This window comes from Maylandia zebra, linkage group LG18 (assembly GCF_041146795.1).
Source record: "Maylandia zebra isolate NMK-2024a linkage group LG18, Mzebra_GT3a, whole genome shotgun sequence".
Lineage (NCBI taxonomy): Eukaryota > Metazoa > Chordata > Actinopteri > Cichliformes > Cichlidae > Maylandia > Maylandia zebra.
In genome coordinates this window covers 9,010,052-9,025,338 of record NC_135184.1, presented here as the reverse complement: position 1 = coordinate 9,025,338, position 15,287 = coordinate 9,010,052, and the positions used below count along the sequence as shown (strand labels likewise).

Below are 15,287 nucleotides of genomic sequence, written 5' to 3'. Positions count from 1 at the left end.
GTTACAACTAGCAAAAACACACAAAGAAAAGTATCACTTCTACCTCTTCTTAAAGTCAATAAAGAGTTCTTTTACTGATGGCATGAAGTTGGCTTTAATGTTAGTTGTAAGATCTTGGGGTTGTTACAGCTTCACCTTGATCACAAACTACGCCACCGTCGAACTAAAACATAACATAAAATCCAATGAGATAGTAAGACGAGTGAATTAAAGACATAAAATGATCTATATAACATACAAACATACCTCGCTGGCTGACCCATGCTTTGAGGCAGAAATGAGCACTTTACAGATACTTTTAAGAAACAACTTTCTCTGAATTAAATTGGCTTCTCTTGCTTCAACTTGCCATGCTCACATATCAACATGGGCGTGCATCTCCCTCAGGTGCACCAGTGGAACCAAAATGCAGTACAATAGTTCCTACATGAGAATTTTCACAATAAATGACCTAATGGCATATAAAATATGCATAGTGCAAAACAAAATACATTAACTGAAAGTAAGGCAGTAAAACTCCCACCAAATCACAAAACTATTGTGATTTCTACTTAAACATTATAATAGGAACATGTTTACAATTTAGCATTTATTCTGCTTCTAGCAATAACACAGTTTTGTGTACTGGCCTATCAAGGTACACTGGTTTGACAGTCCTTTTGCCATCCTTATCCAAGGTTGAATCACTGAGCAAAAGCTTAACCTTTCTAATTCTTCCATCTGCACTTGGATATATCTCTGTTACTCTTGCCAATTTCCACTTGTTCCTTGGAGAATTGTCCTCTTGGAGAATAACAATGTCATTCACCTTTGCATTCCTTTTATCTCTTTGCCAGATTTGTCTCTGTTGAAGATTGAGAAGGTATTCCTTTTTCCACCTAGTCCAGAATTCATTGGCCAAAAACTGAACTTGGCGCCATCTCCTTCTTAGGTACAGGTCCTGGCTCACAAATTCACCAGGAGGAGGTAGAATAACACTGGACTTCATCATGAGAATATGATTCGGTGTAAGAGGCTCTAAATTTGGATCATTTAGGTTCTCTACTGTTAATGGCCTGCTATTCACAATAGCCATGACTTCATAAAGAAATGTTCTGAGTGAGGAATTGTCAAGTCTCTTAGAAGTGTGATCCAAAATAGAAGTTAAAACACTTCTAATAGTTCTAATTTGCCTCTCCCAAACACCTCCCATGTGACTTGAAGAGGGGGTGTTCAGAACAAACTCACATCCATATTGTTTCAACTGTTCTTTGTCAAAATCCTTTAGTGCATTCAAAAACTCTCCCTTAGCACCAACAAAATTAGTACCTTGGTCACACCTAATTTGTCTTACATGTCCACGAATAGAAATAAAACAACGTAATGCATTCATAAAGGCATCAGTGGTAAGGTCATCCAGCATTTCAATATGTATTGCCCTAGAACACATACATGTAAAAAGAAGACCATACCTTTTAAGTTCTTTTCTACCCTCTTTTACATAAAAAGGTCCAAAACAGTCAATGCCACAGTAGGAGAATGGGGGTGTTGCTTCCATTCTATCCTCTGGCAGATCGGACATCCGTTGATCTTGAGTATGTCTCCTGTACTTTCTGCAGGTTGTGCACTTGTAGATGTGAGAAGCAACTGCATTGCTGCATCCTGTGATCCATAGTCCATTGGAGCGCAGCTCGTTGACAGTTATTCCTCTTCCTTGATGTTGCACCTTTTCGTGGTAGTGTTTAATAAGTAAAGACGACACATGACTTGATTTGGGAATAATGGCAGGATGTTTGATATATGGGTGCAGAGTTGCTCTTGTTAAACGTCCTCCCACCCTGAGCACTCCCTGCTCATCAACAAATGGACTTAGGCTGTACAGCTTGTGTGTCTTATCCTTCAGTTGAATGTCCTTTCCTCTAGTTAAGTCCTTGATTTCTTTGCTGAATGTGTTTTCTTGTGCAAGTTTTATTATGAACAGTTCTGCCCTTTGTCTGTCCTCAACACTTGTGTTTTCACCCTTTGTTTGGGTGAGTCCTTTAAAATCCTTCACAAATTTCTGTAGACGAGCAATAGCTTTAACCGCTCTTCTCCAGTCTGAGAATTTGGTGAGACGGTCTAGTATTGTTCTCCTTTCTTCTACTTTGGTGTTGAACACATGTACTGTTTTTAGCTCTGGATCATTGGGCTTGACTTCCGTAAACTTGCCATTTTCAACAGGTAGCTCGCTTTGCCACAAAAACTCTGGACCTTTAAACCAGTTAGAGTTGAGTAGCTGTTGGACACTGAGTCCTCTTGATGCATGGTCTGCAGGATTACTTTCAGATGGTACATGATGCCACTGTCGTGGGTCTGTGAGTGACCGTATCCTTTGAATCCTATTTGCCACAAACACGTGAAATCGCTTTGCATCATTATTCACGTATCCCAACACTACCTTGGAATCTGTCCAGAAGTGTTCTTCAAGATCACTTATCTCCAGTTCATTTCTTAACATTGCACTTGTTCTTGCGGCAACTACTGCAGCCGTTAATTCAAGTCTAGGGACAGTAGTGACCTTGGTTGGGGCTACACGTGCCTTTCCCAGGACTAGGGCACAATGAACATCACCCTTTGATGTTACTGTTCTTAAATAACTGCACTCTCCGTAGCCTGTCACACTAGCGTCTGAAAAATGGTGTAATTCACACTGTGCAATGTCTGTGTTTGCAGGTAAGACATGTCTTTGAACTTTCACCTTTGACAGGTTTTGAAGCTCTAGGAGCCAGGATTCCCACTGTGTGCTGAGATCATTTGAGAGTGGCTCGTCCCATCCAACTTTCTCTTGACATAACTGTTGCAGGATTTGCTTTCCTCTTAGGATGAACGGTGCCACAAATCCCAGTGGGTCATACACTGATGCTATTGTGCGCAGAATTCCTCTTCTTGTCATTGGGTGCTCTTTTACAGTTATTCTGAACTGAAATTCATCAGCAGAAACGCACCACTGAACACCAAGAGCCCTTTCCATTAATGGCTCTCCAAGTGCCAAATCTAAATCCTTAATACTTTCTGCACACTCTTCTCTCGGCAATGACTTTATCACATTTTCACTGTTTGATATGAACTTGTGTAATCTTAGTTTACCTGTGCTACACAGTTCTCTTGCCTCTTGGACTAGTTTTATGGCTTCTGACTCTGACATAACACTAACAAGTCCATCATCTACATAAAAGTTCCTTTGAATGAACCTTACAGTGTTTGGAGTGAACTTTCCCTCACCTTGCGTGGCTAGATGTTTTAACCCAAAGTTGGCACAGCCAGGAGAAGAAGCAGCGCCAAAGAGATGAACCTTCATTCGAAAGACTGAGGGTGGAACGCTTAGGTCACCATGCTCCCACCACAGGAAGCGTAAGTAGTCCTGGTCTTGAGGTGTTACATGAAACTGGTGAAACATGCGTTCCACGTCACACATTACAGCAACGGAGCCCTTCCTGAACCTACAGAGCACTCCCACCAAAGTGTTTGTGAGGTCAGGCCCTGTAAGCAGGTGCATGTTCAGCGAAGTGTCTTGATATTGTGCAGAGCAGTCAAAGACTACACGTATCTTGCCGGGCTTCTGAGGGTGGTATACCCCATGGTGGGGGATATACCAAACAGGTGTATTACAGAGTTCTTTCTCCGGCACTTTCTCTGCGTCACCACATGCTATCATGTTCGCCATAAAATTTGCATAGTCTGTGTAGTACCTTTGGTCCCTTTTGAATCTGCGTTCGAGACTACTTAAACGTTGCATTGCACTTGGCATGTTATTGGGAAGATCTGGCCTGTCGCCCTTGAAAGGCAGTGGCATTTCATAGTGTCCATCTAGCTTTTGCTTTATTCCTTCTTGTAGCTTTGTAATAAAGCGGACATCTTCTTGCGAAATGCTTGTCTCTTCCACTGCTCTCTCTGTAAAGTCTGATTCAAGTGCTTTGATTACATCTGGAAATGTTACTTCCTTTACTTGTGTCTTGCAGATGTAATGAACCTTATTCTTTAGTTTTGTGGGTGACTCAGTCTCTGGTATAACTTGTTTTACAATGATGCGGTGACTTACTCCAATTACATCATTACCTGTATCACATGAATCACAGTAGCTGATGATGCTCCAACCCAAATCTGTTCTCTGAGCGTATGGCTGGTTTTCTTCACCACATACGACCTCTCTGGGCATTAAGGCTTGTGTGCAGTTGTACCCTAAAAGGAGTCCTATATCACAGTCCAAAGGGGGTGCAATATGTTCAGTGAGATGCTCCAAATGTGACCATGCCCTTGCAGTGTCTGGAGTAGGAATATGACTACGATTAGCGGGTATAAAGTCTCGTGTGTAAACAACTGGTACAGTGAGTTTCTTCTTGGAAAACAGTCCTCTTATTTGCAGAGCTTCAAGTTTTGTGCATGGTACAGTAGTTTTCTTGGATGACATTGTAGATAGATTGAGCTTAACTTGAGTTTTGGTTGTGTCCAAGTTATTTGCTACTTCATTAAGAATAAATGAAGAATCACTCTGTGTGTCCAGCAGAGCGTAGATCAGTACTTCTTTACTTGGCTCATTTTGTGTGGATACGTAGACTGGGACTATTGCGGATGTCTGTGTGTTTTTACTTTCATGAGTCACTCTATTAGATGTGGTCTCATTGACTATGTCTTGTGACTGTGTTACCTGATGCTGGGTTTCCTTCAGTTCACTTACTTGTTGCTCTTTAGGTGGTTCTTTCTTTGCCTCTTGTCTTTGTCTTTCTTCATGCAGGCATGTAGGATGCCGTTTTGAGCATGTGTTGCATGTCATCTTGTTGCTGCAGTTCTTGGAGAGATGGCCACTATTTAAACAGCCAAAACATAATTTTTCACCTTGAATGAATTTGACTCTCTCAGCGACAGGTTTCTCAGTGAACTTACGACACTTGTGTAAGCCGTGTCCTGCTCTTTTACAAAACACACAAGAGACCATGCTTCTTTCAGTAGAGTTAGTTGTGAAGATTTTCACTGTATCTTGTCTCTTAGGAATGGGTGTAGGTTGAGGTTTTGTCTTTGGTTGGTCAAAGTCACTTTGTCTTATGGCTTGGTATGATGTAATGGGATTACATGCGATACTTGCCTCCATTGACAGGAATGTTACAAAGTAACTGAAACGTGGGAATCTTTTGTGCTCCAGCTGGTACTCTGTAGCCTTTCGGTTCCACCTGTTACTTAACCAATCTGGTAGTTTAGCAGCAAGTCTTTGATTCTCAATGCCATCATTGAGAATGTTCAGATTCTCATTATTAGTCATTGCAGATTGGCAGCTTTGTAAAAAGTCCACAAACTTTCTTAGCTCTGCACTATCTTTTCCTGTGACCTTTGGCCAGGTGTGTAACTTGTCTCTAAAGGCCTTAGCAATGACAAAAGGCTCTCCATAACGTTCATTGAGCATATTCCATGCTGCCTCATATGAGTCTTCAGAGCCAATCAGAAAATAGCCATCTAAGGCTTCCTTAACACAGCCACCAACATACTTCTGTAGAAAAAATATCTTTTCGGCAGTGGGAATGTTCTTTCTCTCTATTAGAGTCTGAAAGGACGCCTTCCAATGCTTAAACTTAAGTGGATCCCCACTAAATACCGAGGGCTCTGGAATAGGCAGTCTATTAGCTGACATAGCTTCTGCCAAAACCTTTACAAGCTCACCTGTGCTCTCATAAGTGACATTTAACTCTCTTCGTGGTTGTAAGGGTTGATTAGCAGTATTCTTGGACTCTGTTACCTGTAAGTTTGCAGGGTTTAGAGTGACTCTTTCTTGCTTTACTGAAATGTAGTCTTCCTCATAAACTTGTAGTTTTGCCTGTGCTGCCTTGAGTCCTTTCAGATTTTCCAATCTTTCAATTTCTCTTCTTAAGTCCTCAACTGACCTTCTCCTCGCAGCACTTTCCTCTTGTTGTCTCTTTATCAGGGCCGCTTTCTCCTTTTCTCTTTGTAACTTGCGCTCAGTTTCCTCCTTTTCCTCTAGGAGACGTTGTGACATTGCAGCAGCTGCTTGCTCTGCGAATATGCGTTTGTCTTCTTCTTCAAGCATTTGCATTCTTTCTCTGTACTTCTCTTGTTCTGTCATTATCTGAAGCACAGCCTTTGTGGCTTCATACTCTGCTGCAGCTTCTTGTCTTTTGGAGGAGGAACCATTAGAAAGAACTGTATTGGCTTTAAATGGACTATGAACTGAGACACTAACAGAGCTAGAGGATGTAAATATAGAGCCTGCATCAGGCCATACAATCTCCTCTTGAGTTTCTCCTTTAATGTGACATTTGATCTTTTGCAAAACTACTGTAGTCACTGATGTGCATTTGTCTAGCTTGGAACGCATATCATGAGGTGGTCCATCCATTGCTCTGTATTCATCATAAATATCATTAAGCTCGGCTGCTTCTCTTTGTACAACGTTCATGTGACCTTCAAGAATGTCAGGTGGATCTCCTTTTATAACAGATTTTTTTGCCACCTTGATTAATGCTTTCCATCTGTCATAAATACTGTCAAAGCGACGTTGCAACCCTTGTAACCTTTGATTATGGAATTCTTTTCCCTTTTCTGTGAGCATGCGAGACCTTTCACTTCTACGTTGCTCTATTTGCACTGTTTGCTCTAAAGAGGTTTCATCCACTTGCCTTGCAGCTTGTTCTGCACTGGGAGCTTCAATTTCTGTCTCATTTGTGTCTGACATTTTGTTTTTCTTGTAATGCATTTATTTGTTGATGCAAAATCTCCCTTTAACTTGACTTGAGTAATGAATTGTGAACTTGGGTGCATTAATTCCCTTCTTGCTAACTTGTGATGCTGTTGTTGTCAGGCTTAACACAGTTCCTTATTGTTTCTCCTTCCTTGTGTCATCTTTCCAAACATAAACTTTAATGTCTGGCTTCTGGACATCTTTATGAAGAAGCAACTGTGAACCTGTGTGTCCATTAACATTTGCAGCAGCTTGGTCCTTGGTGCACTGGCACGATGTTGCCACCAGGGGGCCGGGAATCATGCAGGTCCGAGTTCGACTATCACTTCTACCTCTTCTTAAAGTCAATAAAGAGTTCTTTTACTGATGGCATGAAGTTGGCTTTAATGTTAGTTGTAAGATCTTGGGGTTGTTACAGCTTCACCTTGATCACAAACTACGCCACCGTCGAACTAAAACATAACATAAAATCCAATGAGATAGTAAGACGAGTGAATTAAAGACATAAAATGATCTATATAACATACAAACATACCTCGCTGGCTGACCCATGCTTTGAGGCAGAAATGAGCACTTTACAGATACTTTTAAGAAACAACTTTCTCTGAATTAAATTGGCTTCTCTTGCTTCAACTTGCCATGCTCACATATCAACATGGGCGTGCATCTCCCTCAGGTGCACCAGTGGAACCAAAATGCAGTACAATAGTTCCTACATGAGAATTTTCACAATAAATGACCTAATGGCATATAAAATATGCATAGTGCAAAACAAAATACATTAACTGAAAGTAAGGCAGTAAAAAAAAGAATGATTTAGCACTTTAAGCCTTTTCACCCTCTCTCAGATGTAATGAGAAGTGAACCGAACTTCAGTCTCTCTCGATCCGACCGTTCTCCACATCAACACACAAACCTGCTTTGTAATTTCCGAAATTGCACGTACTTGATTCCTCTCAGTCCCTTTCACCAGAGATGCGAGTGACGGATGTGAGAATAGGGTATTAGAAAAGGAACTTAACAAGTACATTCTGGCAAATGACTCAGTTGACTGGAATCAAACTGTCACGTGTGCAGGGAGTGTTTCTGCTTTCTCAAACCAAAGCTGTGAAACTGTGTCAAGATGGAGCGGATTGTGTTTTTTGGCGCTTTTTTATGGCTGTGTTCATGTGAAGTAAATGGTAAGAACCAACTTTTATACTAACTGGATGAACTCAATTTATCTTTAAACCTAGGTGTTACCTCAGCACTAATGAATATTGTAAAATTTGTACAGCAAATAAAGCCATTAGGGAATGAGAGGAAGAAAGTCAAGTAAATGTAATATAAATAAATAATAAACAGGTATTGACATGTTTTATATAAGCTGACAGGCACATCATAATACATCAAATGGAGAGAGAGCATTTCTGAAAAAAAAGTCCAGAGCGCTGTAAGCTACTAGGAAGTTTGGGCTAACCGTTACAAAAGTGGTTTTGTCACAGTCCTGGGTGCGTTTGTTTTAAGTTCAACATTTTAATTTAATTTTGTATTATATGTCAAGAGTTTTGTTTTCTAGATGTATTTTATGTTTTGTTTCCCAGCATTATAAAGCTAATTTCTGTTTAGGTTGTGTTTTTTTCTTTCATAATGTTTTAATCATAAAAGACATAATTTGTTCATGTCTCCCCAAGAACACTTATTGCTTATAGTTAATTCCCAGTTTTCCTGCTTTTCTGTGTTCCGTGTGTATGTTAAGTCAGTGTTCCTGTGATGTTCCAGTATTAAGTTACTTGCTTGCCTTCAATTTAGTTGTATTTTCCTTGTCTCATCCTCTTTTCAGAGGATCTGCAGTACACATCATCATATACAGTGAGGTTGTTGTGCTGTTAGTAAGATAAATGACAGAGAGTGACGTTTAGGTAGTTGCTCTGTATTATGTTGGTACATGACGCAGACGAAAATAAAAGAAGAGGGATCACTTCCTTAAATTTAGTTTCAGTATTTTTAGATGGACGCGTACAGATTTGTTTTCCTCACAGTGTTGTATAGTTCATTATTATACATTTAAATACTATTTAAAAGTGATCAGATAAAAATTGGGAATATTTTAAATATTTTGTTTCTATCCCAAATGTCAGGACAAGTTTGATTTAAAATAATGAGGAAGTTCCCCAAAAACACAACTGAAGGTTTTGGAGAGACAATGTGACAGAACAGTTGTGGAAGTAACATTAAATAACTAATAGCAAACAGACTAAATCTTTCCCTGCTGCTCAGAACTCTGGATAGTCATGTTTTGTGAAGTTTAATACATTTAAGCACATCTCTGTATAATAGTGTGAAAGTGAAACCATCCCTTTTAGTGGGAGCAGGTTTTCTTACTATGAAGCCCATATAATTTGCTTGGCACCACCTCAACTGACTGGAGGCATTTTCCACGTTTCACTTCTCAGATTGGGCAGGAGAATATAGAGAAGTGAATCTGATATAGTTTTAGGTGAATTAAATGCTATTTCACATTATTTTAGTGATATTAAGTTGACATCACCTTCTGTCATTAAATTACATTTGACCATATGTAGCTTTATGCACATAATTCTGATATTTGTGTTGTTGTTCTTTTTTTAATTCTGTTTTTTTTAATATTTCTGTTCTTTTAGAGTTCCAATATGTGTTTGTGCGGCATGGAAAGGACTTACATCTGGATATAGGGAGATCTGTTGTACTAGACAAAAAAACAGATTTGATCTGGAAATTTAATGAAACTAACAATATAGCTAAATGTGCTTTTAATAATGATCCAGTTGTGTTTGACAAATATGAAGGAAGGGCTGAGCTCTTCAGGCAAAATTACTCTTTGCTATTAAAGAATGTACAACACAGTGACAGTGGAGATTATACTGCACTCATGGTTAGCAATGTAGACCAAAAGGTAGCTGAATACAAGGTCATAGTCCAAGGTAGGTTTCTTTTTTAATCTTTTTGAAATATTGGTCAGGCATAGACCTGTTTTAAATCTCTTCATGCCTGTTCCTCTTCAGATGCAGTTTCTCCAGTTAACCTGACAGTGGACTCTGTGTCTGGCAGCTCAGAGTCCTGTGTCCTTGCTGTGACCTGCAGCACAGTGGATTCATCCATCCACCATTCTTTTAGATGTGATGACAAAAACTGCTCTCAGGTCAAAGAAAAACCCACAAACTATTCATCCTCTTTCATTGTCTACCGCCACCAAGACTTTATCCTGTGTAATCACAGCAACCAAGTTAGCTGGGAATACAATAAGATCAAGTTTGACTGCAAGGCAATTACAGGTAAGTATAAGAGCAATGATGATATGAATGATAAATCCAGTTTAATATATTATTCAGCTCAGTGAAAAAAGAATTGTAAACCTAAAAGCATTTTTTTTATCCTAAGGATTTTATCTGTTTCCAGGTGAAACAAAAGGTTTCTGTTAAATTCTCAAAACCTCCCATGTTTGGTTTGGTGAAGAATTCTACAGGGAGTGCAGAATTATTAGGCAAATGAGTATTTTGTCCACATCATCCTCTTCATGCATGTTGTCCTACTCCAAGCTGTATAGGCTCGAAAGCCTACTACCAATTAAGCATATTAGGTGATGTGCATCTCTGTAATGAGAAGGGGTGTGGTCTAATGACATCAACACCCTATATCAGGTGTGGATAATTATTAGGCAACGTCCTTTCCTTTGGCAAAATGGGTCAAAAGAAGGACTTGACAGGCTCATAAAAGTCAAAAATAGTGAGATATCTTGCAGAGGGATGCAGCAGTCTCAAAATTGCAAAGCTTCTGAAGCGTGATCATCGAACAATCAAGCGTTTCATTCAAAATAGTCAACAGGGTCGCAAGAAGCGTGTGGAAAAACCAAGGCGCAAAATAACTGCACATGAACTGAGAAAAGGGCAGCACGGTGGCACGGTGGTTAGCACTGTTGCCGCACAGCAAGAAGGTCCTGAGTTCAATTCCAACATCAGGCCGGGGTCTTTCTGTGTGGAGTTTGCATGTTCTCCCCGTGTTTGCGTGGGTTCCCTCCGGGTACTCCGGCTTCCTCCCACCGTCCAAAGACATGCAGCTTGTGGGGATAGGTTAATTGGATAATCTAAATTGTCACTAGGTGTGAATGTACGAATGAATGTGAGTGCGAATGGTTGTCTGTCCCTGTGTGTTGGCCCTGGGACAGACTGGCGACCTGTCCAGGGTGTACCCTGCCTCTCGCCCTATGACAGCTGGGATGGGCTTCAGCGCCCCCCGCGACCCTGAAAAGGATAAGCAGAAGCGAATGGGTGGAATGGATGGAACTGAGAAAAGTCAAGCGTGCAGCTGCCAAGATGCCACTTGCCACCAGTTTGGCCATATTTCAGAGCTGCAACATCACTGGAGTGCCCAAAAGCACAAGGTGTGCAATACTCAGAGACATGGCCAAGGTAAGAAAGGCTGAACGATGACCACCACTGAACAAGACACACAAGCTGAAACGTCAAGACTGGGCCAAGAAATATCTCAAGACTGATTCTTCTAAGGTTTTATGGACTGATGAAATGAGAGTGAGTCTTGATGGGCCAGATGGATGGGCCCGTGGCTGGATTGGTAAAGGGCAGAGAGCTCCAGTCCGACTCAGACGCCAGCAAGGTGGAGGTGGAGTACTGGTTTGGGCTGGTATCATCAAAGATGAGCTTGTGGGGCCTTTTTGGGTTGAGGATGGAGTCAAGCTCAACTCCCAGTCCTACTGCCAGTTTCTGGAAGACACCTTCTTCAAGCAGTTGTACAGGAAGAAGTCTGCATCCTTCAAAAAAAACATGATTTTCATGCAGGACAATGCTCCATCACACGCGTCCAAGTACTCCACAGCGTGGCTGGCAAGAAAGGGTATAAAAGAAGAAAAACTAATGGCATGGCCACCTTTTTCACCTGATCTGAACCCCATTGAGAACCTGTGGTCCATCATCAAATGTGAGATTTACAAGGAGGGAAAACAGTACACCTCTCTGAACAGTGTCTGGGAGGCTGTGGTTGCTGCTGCACGCAATGTTGATGGTGAACAGATCAAAACACTGACAGAATCCATGGATGGCAGGCTTTTGAGTGTCCTTGCAAAGAAAGGTAGCTATATTGGTCGCTGATTTGTTTTTGTTTTGTTTTTGAATGTCAGAAATGTATATTTGTGAATGTGGAGATGTTATATTGGTTTCACTGGTAAAAATAAATAATTGAAATGGGTATATATTTGTTTTTTGTTAAGTCGCCTAATAATTATGCACAGTAATAGTCACCTGCACACACAGATATCCCCCTAAAATAGCTAAAACTAAAAACAAACTAAAAACTACTTCCAGAAACATTCAGCTTTGATATTACTGAGTTTTTTGGGTTCATTGAGAACATGGTTGTTGTTCAATAATAAAATTATTCCTCAAAAATACAACTTGCCTAATAATTCTGCACTCCCTGTAGTGTAGTTAAAATAGTGTTTCCTTTACACGAGCCATAACCCACCGATTTTTCAAGAATTTGTAAAAGTTTTCACATCCTGTTCTGATCCTGAATACCATGCATTTACCATTATGGTCTACCCTCACTCTGAAGAAGCAAACATACCATTTTGTGTATGCAAATGTTTGTGACACTAATTTGTTGTAGTAAATTGGCACAGCAGTAGATATGTTGTTTAATAGTTGTTATTAGAAAAAAATCACAATCATTGAAAAACTCTAACAGAGCTCAAAAGGTTTTAAACCAACATTTGCAAAAGTTGAGTGCTTGGGCTTTTAGAGCAAGTCTACCCTAACAAATAATTGTACAGTTATTGCAATGTTTCTAACCGTTTCTAACCCAATGTTTTGGTTTCTTTACAGTTCACAGCAGAGCCACCCTAATTCAGATTTCAACTTCAGTTGGTCTCTTTCTCTTGTCTGTCTTCATTGCCCTTTGCATTGTCACAAAATGTAAGTCCCAGTCTGTTTTTAAGCAGCAACAACAGTGAATCTACACTAAATACACAGAAATCTAGCATTGTATTAAAGCATACACTTCTTGCACAAAAGCATTCCTTGTATGATTCTGCAATGCCATAAGAATGATTATAGTGCAGCTGAAATTATGTTTTGGTAAAGCAGTATAAATTTGTTTGGTATAAGGTTTTACAGATTCAGTTGTCACTTGAAACAGTGGTGGCCCAGAAAGTCAAATGCAGTGCAACTTCAGTAAACACAAGCAAATAGAAAAATTCTGCGAAAAAATCAAAAAAGAATTAAAATAACAAGGAAAATAATGCAAAGATCATCTTTAAGTGGGCATGAAAGACTACATGTATAAATGCTAGTTTACACCAAGTTTTCCCGTGTCAGTGTATTTACTGGTAAAGAGACAAAGAGTGAAAATGGGCAGTATATCCTTCCCAAAAAGGTGATTCTGTTCAACTGGATGTGGGAGAAATGTTTTGTCATTCATCCAAGTAATGTCTTCAGTTTCTCACGAGACTGCCCACTTATTGCAGACTTTCCTTACCTGGATGATTGAGCATGCATCAAGAAGCAATATATCCTTGATTTGTTAACACAGAAGTTATAGTTGCAGCACGGGGCAGTACAGAAATGTCCTCTTTAAACTGATTTCTATTTTTAGTCTTATGTTGCCCTGAGTTATTGGTTGTGTTATTAGTAAGGTAACATATAATAATGTAAGTCTATTGACCGCAACCAACCAACCAACCTGATGCTGTACTGTAATGTTCTGTACTGACAGAAGATGGCGTTAAATATGTTCTATAAACTTTAAACACTTTATTCATTTTATACAGACTCTATACATGTAGTTTTTCATCTCCACTTTAAGAGAAGTAACTGTATTATTCCATTGCAGAAATCTTTGTTACATTTTGAAGGTTATTCCAGGACCAATGCACAAAACAGGAGAACTCTGTTCTACTAAATTCTGAAAAAACTATTTGTAGAGGAGCAAGCTAGAGGAGTGACAGACAAACTAAGTGTTTGTAAGTCATATGACAGTTCACAGATAAGAAGGGTGTTCAGCTAGAAAAGAACTGTGAATTAAAATATAAGATTGACGGAAGCCTACAGACACAGCAGTGTTGTGTCTGTAGGCTTCTTAGTCAGTAATGTGTAGTTCACAATGGATTTTATTTATAAAGTAAACTATATTAATAATAAGATACAGCCACTCAGTAACTCACTAAGTTTCTCACTTACCCGGAAGCATCTGCTGATTTGTACTTTATGTAACTTCCACTACAAGAATTCGTATTCATTCTATTCCACCTAAAGGAGCCCACAAAATTCTTGCATAATTGTACAATATATGATACAATTATTTTGACAATAATATTTATCTAACATGATATTTTGGATTTTTTTCTAGAAAATCACACCGGACAAATATTGTAATCAGATTCTCTCAGGAGTGCCCTGAAGGATGATGGATGAGTTCAAACAAAACAAAATGTATTGGGTTTTTTTATTTATTTGGGTTTTGTTTGCCTTGTTTTGTTCTTTGGGGGGGGAGGTCTTTGTTTTTTTTAAACTGTACATTCTTTGTTCAATATCTATAAAATATTTATAGATTTGTCATAAACACTGGGATGTTGATGGACAAGAATACACATTAGATAGCAAGAAAGGAGGAGGACAGGAAAATGCAGCCTATGTAGTAGCATTGAAATGACATGTGTAAACCTAATAATACTTTTTACGTTATCACTAACAACTGTTATTGAAAAGGTTACAGTTCTAACAAATGTATTATTATTTATACTCAAATCAACAACAGTATATTTTAACTTCAAAGTAAAAGTACTGTAAGTACACTCTTGTATCATTTATCAGGTAATGTCAGTGGACTAAGGTGAATTTCATGTACAGTCTGTGAAAAAAAAAAACATTTTAAAACTTACATGGTTACATGCGCTAAAGAAATTATCCTGTCACCACAAGTTTACCACACGATTTATTAAATACACCTTGGACATTTCTGTGTTGGACCCTTTTGTCTCAGTTCTTAGAATGATTTTTAATCTTTTTTTGGTGAACACATGCAAACTATAGCCTCTGTTTCCTGTTCTTAGCTGACAGGAAGGGCAAACAGTGTGGTCTGCAGCTGTAAGCCATCTGCTTCAAGTTTTGATGTGTTGTGTGTTCAGACATGTGCTTTTGCATATCTTGGTCGTAAAGGATGGCTATTTAACTAACCAGTCTAATCAAACTTCTCAAAGTGTGTAGAAAAATCTTAGTAGATCATCAGTTTATGAAGTGCTCAGACCAGCCTGTCTGGCACATTTTTGTCTTGGAAATTTATCATGTTTTTTCCTTCCCCCCCATAATCCACACAATTTCAAGTTTTTGCTTTAAGTGATCCTAATACTGTTAAAATTTCTTACCATACCTATGGGGATTGAGTCTTTCTGGAGCAAATTTCAGCTTAGTCTATATCTTAATTTAACAAATATGAAACTGTGTAAGTGAAGCAGACTACTGTTGATCCGAATCAAACTCAACATTTCCAATATTAGGTTGAACATTTTGGTACGTAGAAACATTTCATTTATTTATAATCTTTTACTGTAAAAGAT

The 15,287-nt window shown here is 39.2% G+C and overlaps 1 protein-coding gene across 1 annotated transcript; it reads left to right on the top strand.

Moving 5' to 3' along the window:
* Positions 1-7,760: 7,760 nt before the first annotated feature.
* Positions 7,761-14,680, top strand: LOC101483494 (uncharacterized). Its single transcript, XM_004555163.6, has 5 exons — positions 7,761-7,884; positions 9,346-9,645; positions 9,727-9,996; positions 12,559-12,648; positions 14,081-14,680. Coding segments are annotated over exons 1-5 (720 nt in total). The 5' UTR covers positions 7,761-7,826; the 3' UTR covers positions 14,083-14,680.
* The last annotated feature ends 607 nt before the right edge of the window (positions 14,681-15,287 follow it).

What these genes read in the sequence shown, in the direction of transcription:
- LOC101483494 (XM_004555163.6), top strand. Translation starts at nt 7,827, where the DNA reads ATGGAGCGGATTGTGTTTTTTGGCGCTTTTTTATGGCTGTGTTCATGT. An exon ending in GTGTTCATGTGAAGTAAATG is followed by an intron (nt 7,885 to 9,345) that starts GTAAGAACCAAC and finishes CTGTTCTTTTAG; the next exon opens with AGTTCCAATATGTGTTTGTG. An exon ending in TGACTGCAAGGCAATTACAG is followed by an intron (nt 9,997 to 12,558) that starts GTAAGTATAAGA and finishes GTTTCTTTACAG; the next exon opens with TTCACAGCAGAGCCACCCTA.